Source organism: Tupaia chinensis, unplaced genomic scaffold (genome assembly GCF_000334495.1).
Source record: "Tupaia chinensis unplaced genomic scaffold, TupChi_1.0 Scaffold000683_1, whole genome shotgun sequence".
Taxonomy (NCBI): domain Eukaryota; kingdom Metazoa; phylum Chordata; class Mammalia; order Scandentia; family Tupaiidae; genus Tupaia; species Tupaia belangeri.
Window position 1 is genome coordinate 1,346,953 of NW_006160206.1, and position 22,111 is coordinate 1,369,063.

At 39.0% G+C, this 22,111-nt stretch overlaps 1 protein-coding gene across 3 annotated transcripts in view; it reads left to right on the forward strand.

Moving 5' to 3' along the window:
- Positions 1–22,111, forward strand: part of CACUL1 (CDK2 associated cullin domain 1) — a 68,951-nt gene that overhangs the window by 10,559 nt on the left and 36,281 nt on the right. The window contains exons 1-3 of one of the 3 annotated variants that reach the window (XM_027776569.1): positions 10,395–10,932; positions 15,512–15,638; positions 16,533–16,635. In XM_027776569.1, coding sequence (XP_027632370.1) covers positions 10,467–10,932; positions 15,512–15,638; positions 16,533–16,635 — 696 coding nt within the window. In that variant the 5' untranslated portion in view covers positions 10,395–10,466. Of the gene's footprint in view, positions 1–10,394; positions 10,933–15,511; positions 15,639–16,532; positions 16,636–22,111 lie in introns of those variants that run through there. The other 2 variants (XM_027776568.1, XM_006160405.3) reach the window with 2 other exon arrangements.

A 22,111-nucleotide genomic window follows, 5' to 3' on the forward strand; every position in this document is an offset into this window, starting at 1 on the left:
ATTAAAAAAAAAAATTATTCATTATTATTATTATTTTTTAATTTGACCAGAAAAAAAGGGAAAATGATAGAGAGAGGGAAAGTGAGAGAGCAAGCTACTGGGTCTGTGACTCGAACCATGGTTGGCCATGTGGGAGTACAGCACCTCACCCACTATGCCACCTGCCAGACCCAGTCTAGTGCCATTTAATTCTTATTCTTTTGTATGTGACTTTTTAATTTTCTCCCTTGAGGACATTTCTGGGGTGTTTCCTTTCTTTCTTCCTTCCTTCCTTTCTTTTTTCCCCAGAATTTCTTATAAAACAGCCATATATATCTCTGTAAAGACAGAGGTAAAATAATGTTAGTTCTGTGAATTATCTCGTGCAACTCCATTAACTGCCACCACTGGACTGAAGCTCAATGAGAAGATGATATTTTGTCTCCCTTTATATTTTCTGTTTTCCCTTTTCTCTGGAATTATGGGTAGTCAAATGTTGAACTTTCTGTTTTACTCTTTTAAGTCTGTTAATTGTATTTTGCTATATTCTGTTTCTTCTCTTAATATCCTGGGAGAGTTCCTTGATGTTTTTGTTTTCTTTTTCTTGGATTTTTAAACACTTGCTATATATATATTTTTTTTTTTTTTTGGAGAGGTTTTTCGCTATAGGGCGTGTGCGCTCGCCCGACAGACAGAGACATAGAGACAGAAAGCGAGAAATCCCCCCCCGGGGGGGATGGTCATGCCACAATCCCTTCTCCATTCTCTTCTCGGGATCTTGGGCATGCACGCACACGCGCCTGGCGTGAGTTTTAAGCCACCGGGTCCGGGATGCGAACTGCGGTCGATTACATCGGAGCCCAGCGACATAGCCATTATGCTAACTGCTGGTTCCCACACTCGCTATATTTTTAATTGTAAGAGCATTTAGATTGCTTTTTTTCATTTCGGATTTTTATCTTTTTTCTAAGAATAGTAATACTAGTTTTCAAAAAAGGTCCGTTCTGTTCTTTAAGTGATCTTTGGTTTTAGCTTTTCAATTTTTCTTCTTTCATGTCTGAGACTGTAAATCTTTGGTGGTCCTTAGCTGTCTGTTTATGTTTAAAAGTGAAACAGGCTAATTGGTAGTTCTGTGTTTATGAAGGGCCTTGCCAAATTTAAGTGTTAGACTTCACTTTACGCTAATTGGATGCAGAACTGCTATTCTGGAAAGAGCAAATTTGTTGAGGAACTGCCAAATATTAGTGTGTGAATATCTTTTCTCTGAGACTGTTCAGTTTCTCTAGAGAAGCATCTTTCATACTGATAGAATGGTAAGGGTGGGTAGGTGGAGCAGGAAATAAAGTATTTTTCTCTTGGCCCATGGCATTCTTGATAAAAGGAGGAGCATGAATTAGATGTTGGAACATTTTGAATTTTACTTAATCCACCATCCCTGTACTTTGCACTCCCCACCCCTGCCCTGTATGTGTTTAGTATCAGTTCTAAGCTTTTATAGTTCAGTTTCTCCAGAGTAGCCCCTCTCTTTCCTTTGTGCTGTTTAGTCTGCGGACTTTTGCAAAACCAGTCTCCACATCACCTCTGACCTCTTACCCATTTCCAACTCTGCTAAGGTCCTGAGCATCTCAGAGTCCTGCAACATAAAATAATCTAATTTGCCATTGATAGACACCTTGGCTCCTGCCTAATGCTACTGTTTCAGTGTTCAAACTGCCCTGGTTTTAATGCCTAGGAGAGATGCACTTGTTAGTTAGACAAGTGAATTTTTTTTTTTTTTTTTAATTTTTCGTGGGTTGAGGGAGAGGTGTGCTTGCAGGGGAGAGAGAGAGAAAGAGAGAGAGGGAGAGAGAGAGAAAGAGAGTGAGAGAGAGAGAGAGAGAGAGAGAAAGAGAGTGAGAGAGAGAGAGAGAGAGAACATCTCCCATGGGGAATGGTTATGCTGCAATCCTCCCAGCGTGTCTCCCTCATTTTGCATTTCAGGCATGCATGCACATGGACCCAGTGTCTTTTTCAAGCTACCAGATCAGGGACTCAAACTGCATGTGGGCTGTGTAAGACCCAGCCACCCTGGCCACCATGCCATCAGTTGGCCCACACTTGTTTAAATCTTAGAAGACACCACAGAATTTTAAAACTATGGCAGACCTGCAATTAGCATAGTTTACACCTATATACTACTCTCAGTTGAGCAAATTGCTTTTTGTTTTGAATTTTGAATACTTAAATTTTCTTTTCTCCTGAAACTTTTTTTAAAAATTAGTTAATTTACATTCGTCCCCTAATCATCATCACAGCATACAAAAAGTGGTTTACTATTGAGAATATACTACATAGTGGCTTAATCATGTATGTTATCACCAATAATTTTCCATTTCTGGTTTCACATATATGTATATGTGTGTGTGTGTGTGTGTATATATATATATATATATATATATATTTACCCCTATGTCTGACCCTCTGCCCTTTCCCACCCTCTTCTCACACTATCTCTGGTGTCTACAGTTGTCTTCCATTCCTTTTCCCCTCACATTTTATTGATCCCACAATTTCTTACGTAATCTACTTTCAATAGCAAGTTCAGCTGGTAATTTCAAGAAAGGCAGTTTTGAATTGGTAAGGAAATTTGCTTAAAACTTAAAGACTGGAAACAGGTTAGTATTCTGTTCAAATAGTAGGTACATGAACCTATTGACAGCTCAAGACAGGACAAAAACTCTTAAAACCAGACAGCAAAGCCTAGAAGAAAAGCAGCAATATTTTAAGTCAAAAGTCACAGAATGCCATTTCACCAGTTCTGAATTCTAGCATATAATATTCAACTCCAGATTTGTCCCTATGATTAAGTTGGCCATTTTCTTAGTTTTTGAACTCCTATTTCTGTGTGACTACTTTTAATTTTCCTGACATAGCACTCAGTATTCTCAATTGAAATTGCTTTTCCTTGAACACTTTGAATATATTTTCCCATTCTTTCCTTGCTTGCATTGTTTCCGATGAGAGGTCTGTTGTTAGTCTGATGGGATATCCTTTGTAGGTAACTTGCTGTTTCTCTGTTGCCAATTTTAGTATATTTTCTTTGTGGTTTTGGTCAGTCTGGCTATAATGTGTCTTGGAGAATATCTTCTTGAATTGATTCTATTTGGGGTCCTTTGTATTTCTTGGGACTGGATCTTTGAGTGCCTCTCTAGGTTTGGAAAGTTTTCTTGCAGTGTTTCATGGACTAGATTATCAATGCCCTTATTAGTCTCTTTGCCTTCTGGGATGCCAATTATCCGGATGTTTGGACCTTTGTTGGTACTTAATATTTCTCATATATTATTCTCAAATTTTTGGGTAATTTTCTCAGTCTTTGTGGTGGATTTTTCTAGGCCAGCAATTTTCTCTTCTACATCTGAGATTCTATTTTCTGTATGATCTAGTCTGCCTTTAATACTTTCAAGGGAGATTTGACTTCCTATATTATAGTCTTCATCTCTAATAGTTCCATTTGATTCTTTTGTAAAGCGTGTAATTCCTCTTTTAGATCTTGCAAGAATTTCCTCACCTCCTGGAATTCGTCAGCTCCTTTCTCCTTATTCTTCTGCAGTTTATTGTCTCTCTTCTCTTCCATCTCTGTTGGCTTCGCCATTATGAATGTTCTGAATTCTTTATCATACATTTTCATGATTTCCATTGAATTGTCTGTGGATGAAGAGGAGTTATTCTTTTCCCTTGGAGAAGAGGTATTTTCTTGCTTTCCCATATTTCTTGTGGTCCTGCGGTGATTTCTAGTCATCTGATGGAAAGTGTGTTTCTTCTCAAATTTGAAGTTCAATCACTGGATTTGTGGGCCGGAGGCTGAATTATGAGTAGAAAATCTTCATTTCTTTATTTCTGGAACTCAGTAGTTCTCAGGAGCCATGAAGGTGTCTTCTGCCTTGAATTTTGAATACTTAAATTTTGTAAGATTTCAGACTAGATGAAATTGAAGCCATAATGACCTTTTTTTTTTTTTTTGGAAAGGTTTTTGCTATAGGGCGCATACGTTTGCCAGAAAGACAGAGAGACAGAAAGCGAGAAATCACCTCCCCGGGGGATGGCCACACCGCAATCCCTTCTCCTCCATTCTCCTCTCAGGATCTTGGGCACGCACGCACACGTGCCCGGCGTCAGTTTAAGCCACTGGGTCCTGACACAAACCACGGTTGGCTACATGGGAGTCCAGCGACAGAGCCATTACGCTAACTGCTGGTCCTGATATAAGTGTTTTCTTTACTGAAATGTTTTCTAATTGGGGATTTGCTGGGTAGGGAGAACAAAACCCTTCAAGAATATGTTTGCCCAGTCTAGATGACACAGTCAGTGTCTTACTAACTGCAGTCCTGAAGCCACATGGTTGACTGCTGGTTTGGGTTGCTCTGTCCCAACCCGCTGCCCTCCATAGAATGGAACACTGCAGGCATGGGTACACCTGCCAGAGTCCTGAGGAACTGGAGGTGGGTGGATGGTGGCATCTCACCCTGGCATGGGATGAGACCCTGTCCAGGGTGTTTCTCTGTCTCTCCTCTTGCATGTGTATACGTCTATCATGAATAAAAAATAAAACTTGCAAAAGAATGTATTGAGACTTATATAAAATAAAGACATCTTTGTTATTTAGTTATTTGTTTACATGAAGGTGGCTTCATGTTTATTTTCATTTACATGAATGTATTATCAAGAATGACTAATGATCACAGTAGACAGTTTAAATTATCTATGGTGTTTAAATTCAGTTATGTAAACCATAAACCCCAAAACTTCTCCAGACACATCTTTGAAAAGACTTTAACTTAATTGCTTAATTAGGACTCAGTGTTAGTTCCCCTATTCTATTGGCAAATCAGAATATACCTAGGAAATGGTGCAGGTTTTTTTTTTTTCCTCCCAATAAGAAAAAGGGTATTTGGGGCCAGGAGGTGGCACAGGGGCTAAAGCACTGGATTCTCATATGAGGTCCCCTGTGTTTCAAGCCCTGGACCTGATGGCTTGGTAATCTCACCAGATGCATGAATGTGCATGCCCAAAGTCCTGAGAGGGGACTGGAGTGGAAGGGATTTGCTCTAGCTCTCTCCAGTGAGCACTTGTGCCCTATGCCCCCTCCCCCCGTAAAAAAGGAAGAGAAATAGAAAAAGGATATTCAAGGTCTGGCCCTATAGCTTAGTGGTTAAGGGAAACCAGATCCTACTTGGTTTGAGTCCCAGCCCAGTGGCCTGAAAAATATTTGGGCACACTTGCTTGTAACCTCAAAATCCTGACAGGATGGAGAGATGAAGGAGAAGGGATTGTGGCAAGACTGTTCTCCACTGGGAGATGCTTTCTCCTTCTCTTTCTTGGTCTCTTTGTCTCTCTGACACGTGCACGTGCCTTCTAGCAATTTAAAAACAACAACAACAAAGGGTTTTAAAAATATTCAGTGACTTCTATTTTTTTTTTTTTTTTAACTAGTCAGTTTTCTTAGGGGCAACTAAATACCAATATCTCCTTTGCCAGTATCAAATTACTTACCTTTTGAGAAAGTATTAACATTAGGGTTTTCTTTTATTTTTTTAAAATAAAGAATTAGCCCTATTTATTTATTAAAATGAACGATTTTGTTCTGATTCTGATTCTCCTTTTCTGTTCTGACAGTCTGTTTTCTTTATTCCCAAGGTTTTCCCTTCTGTTCTGCAGATTTTATTCTTGGCTTTCAGCTTCTCTCTGTCCAGTACTTGAAAGTGTTTAGTCATCACGGTGCTGGTGGTAATGTTTTAGACAACACAGATTTACTAAATTGTTATTGGTAGATGGGCACTTTGTGGTAACAAGAAGTCATACTTTTTCTTTTAGATATCATACACTAGCCATAGTTAAATAGATACCCAGGTCCCTTTTGATAATTTGGTTGTAACTAATCATATTTAATCTAAAAAGTCACTATATTTCAGACATAATTCAGCCTGTTAAATTTGGCTTAATTATTTTACAATTGCTGTTACTATATTCTTAAAAAGTTGACTCTGAATGAAGTAGCTATTTTTTTTTTTTTTTTGGTGGAGGGAAGGGATACGGGGGTATAGAACTTTAGTGAGTCTTTGATATAAAAACAGTGCTAGCTGCCCTTTTCACATTTTCTTTGATTCTCCAATTCAAGTTATTGAGAGTGAACCATGAATTAGCAATCCACTTGTGTAATCCCTGGCCATCCTGAGCTGTTGAAGTAGTAGCATTAGACAGTGATTCCCAGATTTTAGACCATATAAGAATTACCTGGAGTTTCTGATTTTGGCTGGTCTCACTGGGGCCTGACATTCTGTATCTGTCACAAGTTTCCATGTAATGCTGGTGCTAATCTGGGTGTCTTCCTTTGAAAACCACTCATATAGGTAGTGATTAGTCTTTGCAATAGTCCCAAGTATGAACTAATATAACAAATGCCTACTGTGATTTCTGAATTTATCCTCCTCTTATGTAACAGGGAAATACAAAACTCAAAAGGGTTACCTAATAGGGCTACCCTAATTTCCTTGAATTGGCCTGTATAAAATTAAATACAATTTAAACTAATTCCAAAACAACTAATTAGTAGTATACCTTGGACTATTTTTCTATTAAGCATTTACTTTTACTCATTATGTTAGCTCACTTTACAGACTTTGAGTACCTGCCATTGTCGCACACTGTTTATAGTTGGGGTTTTAGCACTGAATTCTTTCTCTGTGGATTTTGTCTAATTTGAGGGAGATTACAAAATTAACAAATAATACATCAAGTTGTTTTTTTTTTTTGGGGGGGGGAGGGTATTTTTTGCTATAGGGCACATGCGCCAGAGAGACAGAAAGCGAGAAATCACCCCCCAGAGGGGATGGCCACACTGCAATCCCTTCTCCTCCATTCTCTTCTTGGGTTCTTGGACACGCATGCACACGCGCCCGGCGTGAGTTTCAGCCACTGGGTCTGGGACTCAAACCACAGTAGACTACATAAGAGTCCAGCGACATAGCCATTACACTAACTGCTGGTCCCAATAATACATCAAGTTTTGATAAGTTATTTGGATCAAAAGGAAGTATGGAATTTGAACATACTGTCTGGTATGAACTATATTTCTCTAAAAGTTTATTAGCAGTATGATCATGAGGGGGTCTTGAGAAAGTTCATCAAAAATGCATATTATGGGAAAACTGCATAGATTTCATAATTTTTGGGGACCAAAATAAACTCACATACATTCCATTTTCCACAAACTTTTTAAAGTATCCTGGTGTTTACCGAACCTTAATTTCCAGCTATTCCCTGTGTTTTATACTTTGTTTTTATTTTAGTAAAGGTCAAAGTGTTTTCTCAGTGGGACTTAGGCTATCTGAGCATGTTATCTCATACTACCGTATGTGTTTTAGGTTTAAGTCTTGTGGTGTGATGCTTTGGGCTTGCACAAGGATTTTTAAAAATCTTTGAACTTGAATATCTTGAGAGAGCACATGCATTCTGTAGTTCATTGAAGTCTCCATCACTATTTTATTCTTACATCAGGCCTGCTTTACCTCATTTATGTTATTGGGCCTGAACTTGTAGGCAAGTTTGTAGTACTTTTTCATTATTTTTCAAAGTTTATTTCATGAGCATAAGAGAGAGAGAGAAGCATTCACAAGGGAACCTCACCATGATGCTCCTTCCCATCCCAGCCTTCTCAGCTGGCCAGGATCATGGGTGTATACACTCAGCTTGTGCCGGTTGACTGGAGAACCAAACCCATGTTCTTCCATTGAGATCCAGTGTGACTTGAGCAGCTTATCACCATCATGCCACTAGACCAGCCTGTAGTGCTTTTTATATTATAAACAACTTGAAAAAGTAGTTTTTGAGATGGAAAACTTAGATAACTTAACTTAGATAAACTTAACTTAGATAAAACTTAGTAATTTAATGGTGATTTTTTGTTTCATCCTTTAATTTTTTTTTTTTGAGAGGTTTTCGCTATAGGGCACGTGCGCTCGCCAGATAGACAGAAAGAGACATAGAGACAGAAAGCGAGAAATCTCCCCCCGGGGGGGCTGGTCACGCCCCAATCCCTTCTCCTCCATTCTCCTCTTGGGATCTTGGGCACGAATGCACATGTGCCCAGCATGAGTTTTAAGCCACTGGGTTCGGGACGCAAACCGTGGTCGACTACATGGGAGTCCAGGGACATAGCCATTACGCTAACTGCTGGTTCCCTCATGCTTTAATTTTGATTCTTATTTGTTGATGTTGCTCTTAAATATTGAAAAGTTTAGTTAATTAAAAGATAGAATTCAAGGAATTTTTTTACTTTATTGTAAATCTGCATGTACTGTTTAATCACATATATGTTGACAAAAATGTAAACTAACAAATTAGTGGAATTGGACTGGTTTCTGTTTTTTTTCCTTTTGTTTATTTTTTAACATACAAGGAGTCTTAAAAAAAAAAAAACACGGAAAAAAGTTGCTTATAAAAAGGGATTTCGGTACCAGTGGTTGGTATAATGGCTATGTTGCTGGACTCTCATGTAGTTGACTGCAGTTCGAGTCCTGGACCTGGTGGCTTAAACTCAACGCCGGGGTGCATGTGCGTGGAGGAGAAGGGATTGCAGTGTGGCCATCCCCCCTGGGGGGTGATTTCTTGCTTTCTGTCTCTCTGTCTCTCTGTCTTTCTGGCTAGTGCACACGCCCTATAGCAAAAACCTCTCCAAAAAGAAAAAGGATTTCAAAATTTTTTTGCTACAAAATAAACTTTTACTAACTGGTTAATATGTCTGGTCTAATTTGAGGCACCAAGAAAGATAAGGTAGTCATTTTTAAAAGAGGCACTATTGGGACCAGTGGATGGCCTAATGGTTACGTTGCTGGACTCCCACATAGTCGACTGCAGTTTGAGTCCTGTCCCTGGCAGCTTAAAACTCACGCCGGGCTCTTTGCCCGCATCTCCTGCAAGGATGAAGAGTATTCTCAGCAATGAGACCATTCTCTGGAATGTCAACATCACTCAGGGCTCCCGAGGAACTCTGTGGAGGGACTAGAGCTTGGTCTCCTTGGAAAGAAGAAGAAAAAGGCTGCGGGTTGACAAATGGTGGGGAAACAGAAAAGAGCTGGCTACAGTCCGCACTGTCTGTAGTCACGTTCAGAACATGATCAAGGATGTTACAACTAGGGTGCTGTTACAAGATGAGGTCTGTGTACACTCATTTCCTCATCAACGTCGTCGTTCAGGAGAATGGGTCTCTTGTTGAAATCCGAAATTGCTTGGGTGAAAAATACATTTGGAGGGTTCAAATGCCACCAGGTATTGCTTGTTCAGTATCTCAAGCCCAGACAGATGAGTTGATGCTTGAAGGCAACAATATTGAACTCGTTTCAAATTCACCTGCTTTGATACAGCAAGCCACACAGTTAAAAATAAGGATATAAGGAGATTCTTGGATGGTATCTATGTCTCTGAGAAGGGAACAGTTCGGGAGATGTGTAACAAGAGTTCTCCAGCTATAGTATGAAGCTGGGTGATTTCTAAGGCCAATCTAGGATATTTTAAGGATAATAATAAAAGACAACAATTGATTTGAAACTTTTTCTTAAACTAATTATCTTTTTCTGACTACTTGGCAGGCAAGCAATTCAGGAATAAACTAGTGTGCTAAGAGCAGTACAGGCAGAATGGCCTTCCTGATCAGGCATTTTTTTGTCTAGTTGTTTTTCTTTGCAGGAGTAAGTGGCTTGAATATGGTTTTTGAAGGAATATCAAGGATATTTCAGGCAAGAGAAATACAGTTCCAGGGAATGTGGCTGTTCATCACTGGATGAAGAAGTTGGGGAAGATCCTGTGGTTAATTTTGCCATGGCATGAATTTTTATTTGGTACTGATAAACCCTCTTCACTTGTAAAGAGATACCTGAGAAATGGAACGAAGTGACAAAGCCTTACTGTGAGTTAGAAGATGTAATTTGTGTCATGATAAGCATAATGTTGGCATCCCATTGTTCAGTAATCTGCCCTTCTTCAGCTGTGCACCCTAGACCTTGTTTATTTTTTTAAAAATTTAATAATCTTATAATTCCATGTGTCACACTTTAAATGTGATGTGATGCTACCATGCTGGAATATAATTTAACATGGTTCTCTCCTCCCCCCCCCAAAAAAAAAAAATCATACCAGGTGTGTATACGTGCATCCCCAAGATCCTGAGAGGAGAATGGAGGAAGAGGGATTACAGTTTAGCCATCTTCCTTGGGGGTGGTTTCTCACTTTCTGTCTGTCTGTATCTCTCTCTGTCTCTCCTGCGAGCACATGTGCCCTACAGCAAAAATCTCAGAACAAAAAGGCACTATCAGAGCAACATGAATTCTGCTAAAACTAAAGCAAGAACAAATACTAAATTTAGGATGAAGCTTGGATAGAAGAATGATGATGTCATTGAAAACATTACAAAAAGATTATGGGGATAATCCCCTAAAGAAATCAGCAATTTACAAATGGATAACGCATTTGAGGAGGCAGGAGATGTTGCTGAAGATGACACCTTTACTAACAGACTGTTGACATCAGTTAGTGAGGTAAAAATTAATCTTGTCTTTGTCCTCATTAAAGGGGATGGATTAACTGTAGAAACACAGACATCCAGTTGGTTCAGCTTACACAATTCTAACTGGAAAATTCAAGTTGAGCAAACTTTCTGCTTGATGAGTACCAATTTTAGGCCCAGATCACCTGCAGGCAAGAGCAGAGATTCCAATGGAAATGAAAAACAAGTGGGATCAAGATCCTGGAGCATTTCTTCGAAAAGTGTAGTTGGGAATGACACGTGGCTTTACCAGTACGACTCTTCAGACAGCTCAATGGAAGCAGTGGCAACCAAGATGTGGAAGTGGTGTACTCACAGCAGAGGCTGCCCAGTCAAGAGCAAGGTCATGGCAGTGGTTTGTTTCTTGGGTGCTCAAGGTAATTTTGTTTGTTGGTTTTCCAGAACCAAAGAACAACAGCATCACTTATGAGAGTATTTTGAGAAAGTTAGCTGAAGCTTTAGCAGAAAAACACCTGGGAAAACTTCCCAGAGAGTTTTTCTCCACCACATCAATGCTTCTGCCCATTCCGCTCATCATACAATTTTGTGAGTGTCAATGGGAAATTATAAGGCATCCACTTTATAGTCCTGATTTACCTCCTCTGACTTTTTGTTTCCTAATCTTAAAAAGTCTTGAAATGGTACCCATATTTCAGTTAATAATGTAAAAATAACTGCATTAATTACTATTACTAGGTTCCCAGGATCCTTTGTTTTTTAGGGATGGACTCCATGTCTGGTATGTCGCTTATGAAAGTGTCAAACTTTGGAGCCTGTGTTGAGAAAGAAAGTATGTGTTTTTATTTTTATGCTTTCATTTCATTTTTCTATGAACTTCTGTAAGTTCTCTCATTTAATGCTGAACTACTGAAATCAGAAACCAAAAGCTGAAAAATACATATCGCCTAAATTATGCAACCTTACAGCTTTCCTAAGATCACTTCATGGTGCTCCAATCTGTAGTGCTCATGTTGTGTTTTTGTTTTACTGAGGTGGGTGGATGAGGATGAGATAGGTAATTTTGACAAGATCTCGGGCATTTTATGGTTTTTCTGCCCCAGGTAGGTTAGTCCGAAATCTGACCAGGCTTCCCCTGTGCCCTCAGCTTTGTGGTCCATTGCCTACTACTTGCACCACCTTATTTGAGCCCCATGTCACCTTTTTAAATGAGTAGGTTAGCTGTTTTCTACACATTGTGTGAATTTTGGCTGCATTTTGCCCACCTGAGTGTTTCCATGGGCAGTTAACAGTGATTACATTTTTTTAACAAGAAAATCTACTTTTAAAGTTCTAGAGACTATACACACACATATACCCAGGCTATACGTGTCGCTGCATGTGTCCAGTACTATATAAGCAGAACAACTATTAGTTTTTGTTTATTTATTAGGGATTGGATTGAGATTATCAGGGAAATAAATATCTTAAGAAGTTTCTTGGATTATCATTTTAGGTGGTGTTTGTAGATTGGTATGAAGAACCTTCTTACTCTTTGGCTAAGAGCGTATACCAACTAGTGCTTATTCTTCAAACCGCCTGTAGCTGTGCAGATGCTTGAGAAGTAGGAGTGCTCTCCCACTGCAGCAAGGGTGTGGTTTATTGAACTAAGCAGTGGAGGAGCCGGTGGGATTGGTATGCTAACTCTTGGCTTTATAGTACTTGTGGTTTTCTTTTTGAGACTTGCACTTACCTTCACCAGTCTCAGTTTTTGGTGTAGGGCAGATATAAGATGTAGTTTAGGTAATACTGATAATATGGTTCGGTAATTAGGAATTATGTAGTAAGAACATAACTTTATTTTTGAGTTTTCTTTGATTATGTAAGCAGAAAGGAACTATTTTGGAGTTAGTGTGTAATACTTTTTAACATGTGCCAATTGCCCACCACCCCTCCTTTTTTTTTCTTAAACAAGAAAAGCAAGAGGTTCAGGCCCAGAACCTTTAGCAGGCAGTAGGACCTAGCTGAAATTTAAACACATTGTATTTATTCTCAGTTGTCTTCTATAATGGTAAGTGACATGACTTTCCATTTTTTGAGTTTTTTTGTTTTCTTTTTTTTTTTTTCTTAGCAGAAGGAACTTTTAAGTGTATGTGTGGGCACCCATAGAGGAGTGGGAAAGTGAGACAGGAGAGTAAAGCAGCTGGTAAAGTTAGGCACCACTGGGCACCTGGAACATAATCCCAGGGGAGAAACGGTGGAGTCAGTGTAGCACTTGCGCCTTGGAGGTAGCTCACCTAAGAACAGAGGGAGCACCTGAGTCCTTCGTCGTCATTGGTTGAAGGCGACTCTGGAGGTTGTATTCTCCAGAGCACACACTGAGACAAGGAGTAGTAGGTGTTGACATTTGGCTTTTATGGAGTATTGGGTGGGGCACCAGCAGTATCTGCTACACCCCAGAAAAGCTCAAGTTTTTCTTACAGTCTCCTCATCTTAGTAAATGCCATCCTTTTGTGCTCAGACCAGAAACTTTGGAGTCATCCCTGACCTTTCTTACACATTTCATATCCAGTTCATCAGCAAATCTTTTAAAGGCTGTACCCTTAAAATATATTCCGAATCTGATCCCTCTTTATCATCCTCAGTGCCAATACCTGGCCCAACCCCATCAACTCAGCAGCCTTCTAAGTTGGTTTACTTGCAATACAGTGGCTGGGATGATCCCATATAAAACCTAAGTTGGATCGTATCACTCCTCTGCTCACACCTTCTGGAGGCTCCCATCTTACTTAATAAAAGTTACTGCAGTGGCTCATAAGACCCGAGTCTGAACTGGCTGCCTCCTACTCCATGTCTGTTCATTACCACACATGTGTGCAAATACAGCTCTTTTTGTCTTTAGCCTTACATCTTGTCAAAACACTCCTTATCTCCCCCATTTCTTTCAGTGAGACTTAAGGAATTAATTTGAAAACTAGGTTGATTTGTCACAGTTTGCATCCCATCTTTACCTCTACAACCTGGTTGATTTTTCTTTTGTAAGAGATTTTTGCTATTAGGCCATGTACATTCACTGGAGAGACAAGAAACAAAAGTGAGAAATCACCCTCACAGTGGGTATGGCCATACCACAGTCCCTTCTCCATTCTCGTCTTGGGATTTTTGGGTACACGTGCACACACACCCGGCGTGAGTATTAAGCTACTGGGTCCGAGACTCAAACTGCACATAGTCCTGGGAGTCCAGTGACATAACTGTTACACCATCCACTGGTCCCCCTGGTTGATTGTTTTAAAAATTACATTAAATTCACTTTACGGTATACAGTTCTGTTGGCATTGACAAACACATTGAGTGATATGTCCACTACCGGTTCAATACAAAACAATTCATTGTTCTACAAATTCCCCTATGGTTCTCCTTTACAGGTAATCCTTTCCCCTCCTTCCACCCCTGGCAACCACTTACCTGTTTTTTTTTACTTCCCCCCCCCCCCCCCCATAGTTATGCCTTTACTAGAGTCATGTAAGCGGCACTCTTTGAATATTTGACTTTTGGGGTTTGGCTTCTTTAATTTAGCAAAATGTATTTTAAATTATTGTTGCTTGAATTAGTAGTTTGTTCCTCAGGTGTGCTTTAAAATACATTTAAGTAAAAGCAAAAGTGAGTTGGTTTAAAAAATATTGAACAGAATTGATGTAAGTGGTACATAGTTAGAAAAGAGTCTTGAATGACTTTGGTTTGGAAATTAGTAATGTAGTAGATTCAGGAAAGACTTTCTTTGCTTTACCTGGTACTTGAATCAATAATTAGCCAGGTGTTCTTTTTTTTTTTTTTTTTTTTTCACTTTTTAAGAGATTTTTGCCATAGGCTGCATATGAGCTCCGAAAAGACAGAAAGCGAGAAGTCACTCCTGAGGGGAGAGGGCCACACCACAGTCACTTCTCCTCCATTCTCTTCTTGGAATTTAGGGCACACACGCATATGTGCCTGGTGTGTTTTAAGCTGTGGGTCTGGGACTCATTGACTACGTGGGAGTCCAGCAATGTAACCATTATATCATCTGCTGGTCCCAAGCTAGGTCTTCTTGAGGAAGTCACGTCACTTAAATCTTTTTGCTCCCCAGTTTCTGATGAGATAAACAGTAACATACCTGATCTAGTAGTAGTTGTTACTTCCTGCCTCCCAAGGTAACTGTGGTTCGTAAGACACAGGGTATCCATAGATTCTTTGGGTAGCTTTTTTTCTTTTTTTAACATAAAAAAGTTAGCATTTTATTGTTGTGAACTGTCACCCCTGGATTTCAAAGTTGTTAGAACTAATTGTTACGAATCCTTTATAAAACTTTGAGTGAAGGAATAAAAGCCCGTTAGTAGGAATGAAGTAAAACTTTAAGGCTTCAGTTCATTACCTTTCTTTCCTGCTTGGGCCTCTCAAATTTAACATAGTAAGAGTGGGTTGGAGCTGTAGTAATGTCTGAGAGGCATGGTGGTATCGTAACTCAGCAAGTTTTCTAGCAACTCCTTTTGTGACTGTAGTATATGGACTTCAGTGTCTACAGTCTTGTCCTGGGTAAGATGGTCCCTGGCATGTCTATATAGATTGTTGGTGTTCACAATTTCTGAGCACCTTCTTGTGGTCCTCTGATCATTTTTTGGTCACTTAATTGACAGTGTATATTTGAGGGTCAGAGCATGTTTAAGAATGCTTCACTCGTGAAGCTTACAGAAAACCAGGAAGGAAACCAATGATAATTTGCTTGTTTTCATTTTATTTTTAAAGATGGCCAGATTCATAATAATTACATTTAAACTCATGATCAGTGGCTGCTTAACATTCCCGAACAGGTTGCCTTTTTAAAACAATTTTTAATTGAAATTAGGCAGTTTGTTGATGGAATGTCATGTAAGGTGGAATATCAGAAGAGTTAAGTGAAAGAAACTTGAATGAGAGTAGAAATGGCTATGACTTGTGTTTACTTTATGTGTGACACGTAATTATATATTTTTTAACTTCTAGTAATGAATGTTATAACTATTGAAGATTATAAGAGCACATACTGGCCAAAATTGGATGGTGCCATAGATCAACTTTTAACACAGAGTCCTGGTGACTATATTCCTATATCCTATGAACAGATATACAGGTAAGTCAAGATTTAACTTGCCTGGGTTTGAAAGAGTATATTGAGGTTATGGGCAGCTTGAATTATGGCAGCACGCATGCATGTGTACAAGTAGTATATAATGTTTAAGATGAGGCTCTGTAAGTATTTTTATATTCCATGCTTGTAGATTGGAAGTTCGATTTATACTTTTTGAGTTAGAAGTAGTTTTCAAATCAGAATATACTTTCATCCATACTGTGTTAGACTTTCTCTATCTCAGCCCGCTACAACCGCCGTACGAAGCGCAGAAGCTATGGAGGGCAGTGAACAAAGCAAAAATGACTAAAGTCTGTGTTGCAAAAAGGGAAACCCGAGTTTAATCTGTTGATGTTTATTGACACATGATTCTGTTTTCGATCATTTTGTTTCCCAGCTCCTGGTAAATGGAAGCAGCAGATTAGGAACTAGGGTGGGATGTGAGATCAGCACAGTGACGGGAGGAGGAAGTGACATGTGTGTTGTTCCACACAACTGATGTTCAGATTTCTGTGAGTTAGAAACTTTCTGCTTCTCTCTTCCTTGTTTTGATATTGATTTTAAAAAAGAGAGAGCCAGAGAGTACCTGGATTCTAAATCATTATCATATTCAGACACTGGATTATCCCCCAGTGTTAGCGTATCTAGTACTGATTAAGTGTGTAGTAGACTACTCTAAAGAGATTATTTGCAACTGATGGTAATATCTTTTCTGTTTGGACTTTGGAGAGTGATAAATGCTTATTTAAAAGTTGTGATTGATCACTCTTTGAGGTCTTAATTAAGTATTTGATCAGTGAGTGTATATTGAAAGTGTACTTTAGTATTTTAACCTTGGGCTGAGTTGAGTGCTGTATCATTAACTTGGTTTTTTTTTGTGTGTGTGCTTTTTTACAGTTGTGTGTATAAGTGTGTATGCCAGCAGCACTCGGAACAGATGTATAGTGATCTGATTAAAAAGATAACTAATCACTTAGAGAGAGTCTCAAAGGAGCTGCAGGTAAAGAATTGATTGCATCAATTTTGAGTTTTTCTGACTGGCTGAAATTAATTTGTCAAATATATATATTTGGAAGCTTGTTAATTTGATTATGCTATGAGTTTATAAATATTTTCTAGATAAATGCTTACTGGTTCATGTAATCTTTGGAGTAGCTAATTTAAAAATTTGACATAAATTGTGAAATATTTTAGATTATATTTCATACTAGAACTGATTCCATTTGTTACTGTGTCATCTTTTTTTTTAATTTAAAACTTTATTTTTCTCTATTAATCTCTATATTTGGTGACTGCTATAATGTAAACCCTTGTGTATATTTGACTTTTTTTCTGGAACTTGTATTATCTTTGCAGAGTGGTTTGTCCACTTGTTTTTAATACTTACCAGTATAAACAGCTAATATCATACTTTATTGATAAATTCCCTATAGGTAAAAATCATCCCAGCTCTAAAATCTAAGACATTTGCGAAAGTACTCTAAGGGACCCTTGGCTTCTTGATCCCACCTTACACCTCATTGCCTCAGTAAAGCTTCCAGTGCTTGAAGGTCAGGCACTGTCTTTCTGCCAGGACCAGGTCCCATTTTAGTTTTGGTGCAGAAGTAATGTGTTGTGGCACCAGCAGTTAGCGTAATGGCTGTGTTGCTGGCCTCCCATGTAGTTGACTCTGGTTTGAGTCTCGGACCCAGTGACTTAAGCCGGGCACGTGTGCATTCGTGTCCAAGATTCCGAGAGGAGAATGGAGGAGAAGGGATTGCGGCGTTGCCATCTCCCCTTGGGGGGAGATTTCTTGCTTTCTGTCTCTCTGTCTCTCTCTGGCGAGCGCACACGCCTAATAGCAAAAAAAAAAAAACCTCTCCAAAAAAGAAAAAAAAAAGTAGTAACGTCGTGTTGTCTAGAAAAGTCACTCTGCTGTAGATTGCCAGGGTCCACACCACAATAATGAAACGTGCCAACAATTTTGGAAAAAACATTGTTTCTAGCAAGTGCTAATGTGTACTTTGGTCTTGGATATGGTTCTTACTTTACTTGGTCTGAGGTATCTTAGTATTGTTTGCTCTAAGAGTAAGCAAGGAGCTTTTTTTTTTTAATTTTTCTTAATAGAGTTTTCCAATCGTTGGTGAAAATAGTTTCCTTTGTCTAATTACCATTTGATGAAGAGATTTTTATTCATTTAACAAATACATTAGGTCGTTGGGAAAGTCAGGACATATTTTTCTATGCAAAAATACATCATGACTTTCTCTACAACCCAATACAATATTTAGTGCCTAAGCATTTTATATAAATTGTAGATAAAACCAGTATTTGTGCAGTATTGCTTTGAATGATTTGTTTTCTAATTCTTGGCTGTGTGCTCTCTTGAATTTTTACCTGCATTTAGTTTATTATCAAAGCCTCTTTACTTCTTCTCTGATTCTGTTCGTTTTTGAATATTTGCCTGTACCCTGGTTCGAGTCTCACTGTCTCTGAAGTGTTTTACTAAAATGCTCATTTCAGTTGATTATTCTGTCTCACTTTATTGATGTACCTTAGTTTTTTTAACCAGTTTTTAAATTTTTTTTGGAGAGGTCGCTATAGGGCGCGTGCGCTTGCCAGACAGAGAGAGACATAGAGACAGAAAGAGAGAAATTACCCCTCAGGGAGGATGGTCACACCACAGTCCCTTCTCCTCCATTCTCTTCTTGGGATCTTGGGCATGCACGCACACGCGCCCGGCGTGAGTTTTAAGCCACTGGGTCCGGGACGCAAACCGCGGTCAACTACGTGGGAGTCCGGGACATAGCCATTACTCTAACTGCTGGTTCCCTATTTAACCAGTTTTGACTGATGAATATTTAACCGGTTTTGATTGATGAATATTGCTTTCAATCTTTGGCCATTACTAATAGCCAATAATCAACCTTATAAGTAATATCATTTACGAAGTCCACTTGTGGTTCATAAAGCTGTACCAAGTTACTTAGGTAACTCGCTCTTACTAGTTACGTATGTAGGAGTGTCTTGTTCTCTCTCATCATACTAAAACAGCACATTGTGAAACTAAATAATTTCTGCTGTTTTATTAATGCACAAATTATTCTTACTGAAGATTAAGACCTAGATAAATTATATCTCTCTTTTGGTGTTAGTATTTCAAAATTTATACTGATAAATACAAAGGTAATATATGGTGTAAAACCAGAGAATTCAGGTTGTTTTTAGAATCAGTACATATTCCATTTTGAGTTCAGCAATATGGTCCTGTAAAAAGGGTTGCTTCTATAATGATCTCTTTTGTAAGATTATGAAGTCTATGATCGTTATTAAATAATATGGGGAACTGGGACCCTAGTCTCAAATCTGTCACTTGGCAATTTGTGTGTCTCCTGATGAAATATACTAATACCATCTTACAGTTATTTTTTTTTGAGAGGTTTTTGCTATTGGGCACGTGCGCTTGCCAGAAAGAAAAACAGAGACAGGAAGTGAGAAAGCACGCCCCGGGGGGATGGCCTTGCCGCAATCCCTTCCTCTCTGTTCTCCTCTCAGGATCTTGGGCACACACACACAGGCTCCTGGAGTGAATTTAAGCCACCGAGGCCGGGACTCAAACCATGGTCAACTACATAGGAGTCCAGCAACATAGCCATTACGCCAACTGCTGGTCCCACCCACCATCTTACACATTTTCTTTACATTAAAAACAGCTTTGGACCAGCAGATAGTGTAATGGTTACGTCAGTGGACTCTCACATAGCTGACCATGGCTCGAGTCCTGGACCTGGAGGCTTGAAATTTAGGCTGGGCACATGTGCACGTGTGCCCAAAATCCTAAGAGGAGGGGGGATTGTGGTATGGCTTTCTCCACTGAGAGGTGATTTCTTGCTTTCTGTCTTTGTCTCACCAGCAAGTGCACACACCATATAGCAAAAACTCCCCAACCCCCCCCAAAAAAGTAGCTTTACTAACAAAAATATCAGTAGTTTCCTTTATACAAAGTTGTAAGATTTTTTCCCTACTTCTTCCTGCCTGGCAAATGTGTCTTCATTTTTTTCTCAGGCTTGAATTTATTTGTGTGCACTTGTGTAAAGCTTTCCTGGAACCCCTGTGCTCTCCTCAAAACAGTGGAACAGAACAGACTGTTGGCATTTCTTCTTCTGCGAACCCATGGCAGCCTGGCCAGGGTTGATAACTCTAAGGCAGTGAAGGACAGTGATTGTGTTCCTGTTTCTACCTCCACGTCTGACTTCTTCACAGGACCTCCTTTGAGACTGCCTTGTGGGTCTTTATCGTTACTGTCTGGCATAGTTACACCTCACCAAATGTTTGCTGAGTGAATACTCAGCACCTATGCCAGTGGAAAGAATAGCATAATTAGTCTCATGTAACTACTGATCTTTATGTTCTTTAGATGTTCAGGCATTTTATTAAGTCATTTGGTGTTACAAATATGTGGTCTGGTGTAATCTCTGTTTCATAGAAACCCTACAGCAGTTTTCATGGGGGACAGAACAAGACTATTTGCCAGACCTCATGAACCAGAAAACATTTTATTTGGGTGTAGCATTTTATTAGGAACTCTGCTTTTCATAATGAAATATTGTTGATAGGAGTCAAAGCAAGAGTGTGGGGTGAGTTGCATTTGGCAAATAATCAGACATTTACTGTTGGAGTTAATAAATCAATGAGTCGGACCTATAGGACATCAGCCTGTGTCGTCAAGGGCATCTTAAAATAGCTGCTGGTATTTGTTTGGTTTATATGTCAGAGTATCTTTTTAAAATCTCCATCCAAAGGCATGTCCTGTTGGGAAGACTGTTGAATATGTGAAATAATGTCGCACATTCCCCAGTTAATTTAGAAAATACTGGTTTCAGAGGTTTTATTTTAATTTGTTGACTCTAAATATCTTTATTTGACAGTATAATTTACTTCCTCTTAAAAAATTCTTTCACTTTTAGAAGCTTTTCACCACTTTAGTAACTTAAAAAATTTTAGGGGGAGTTCAGCAGTGGCATAATGGTTACATGGCATTGTTGGACTCCCACATTGTTTACCGCGCTTTGAATCCCAGACCCAGTGGCTTAAAACTCACACCAGGCGTGTGGGTGTGCCCTGTATCCTGAGAGGAGAGTGGAGGAGAAGGGATTGTGGAGTGACTATCCCCGCTGGGGGATGATTTCTCCTTTTCTCTCTGTCTGTCTCTGTCTCTCCAGTGAGCACACATGTCATATATAAAAATAAGTCTAAAAAAAAGTGTTTTGGGGCCAGCAGATGGCATGGAGTTTAAGGCAGCTGGATCCCACATGGCTGACTGTGTGGTTCGAGTCCTAGACCTGACAGCTTGAAAATCCCATTGGCATGTGTGCTCAAAGTCCTGAGAGGAAAATGGAAGAGAAAGGAATGAGATGTGGTCATTCCCTCCTAGGGAGAGAAAGAACTTTTTTTTATGACAAAGATTCAATTACTAGGAAGGTAAAATTCTAAATTTCTATATACATAATAATATAGCCACATAAATTAATAGACCCAAAAGTAGAAATGGATAAATTCATCATGATAATAAAAATTACCTCTCTTTCTCAGTAATGGGCTAGCCACACAAAACCAAGCAAAGAAACAGAGTTATAGAAGATTTGAACAACATAATTAGCAAGTTTGACCTAATTAGAACTTTCCACTCATTCATTGCAGATGCACATTCTGTTCAAGTAAACCAGATCTTTTACAAAAATGAATAGATATGTTGCTCATAAAATGAGTCATAACAACTTTCAAAGAATTTAAAACATAGGATTATTCTCTGACTTAAAACAGAATTAAATTGGAAATCAATAACAAAAAGATAAGTAAAAAACAATCTCATTATGACTGAAAATGTAAAAATATATTTTAAAAAACCCATGTGTGGGAGAGGGAAGTTACAGTGCAAATAAGAACATGTTTTGAATTGAACAGTAGTGTTAATGCTACACATCAAGCCTTCTGCGGTTAAGCCAAAGTCTTTTTAGGAAACTTTAAATTGCTAAAACACATATATTAGAAAATAATAAAGTCTGAAAAATAAGTGGCTTTAGCATTTATCTTAAGAATTTAGAAAAAGAATAATAAACCCAAAGAACTAAATTACAACCTCTGCTAAGAGAACATTGGAAGGATAAGAAATATTCATGGAACCATGGTGTAGAGCACAGTAACGAAAGAGCTGCAGGCAAAGGTAAGAGGATCACGGTCAGATAGAGGAATGAAGAAGAAGGCCCCGTTAACAGTGATAGGTCATGCAGAAGAGGTAGGCGTTTGGGAAGGAGGAGCATGAGCTCCTCTTTCAGGGATATTTGATAATAAGGAGTGATCCTATGAAGATAGGTGTTCTGGGGAAATTGGACGGCGATAAGGCTGAAATGGCAGATTGGAGCCAAATTGGATCTTAGAAGATCCGTGTGGTAGGACAGTGTAAGATGGATTGGAGTAGGAAAGAAAACGATGTAGGG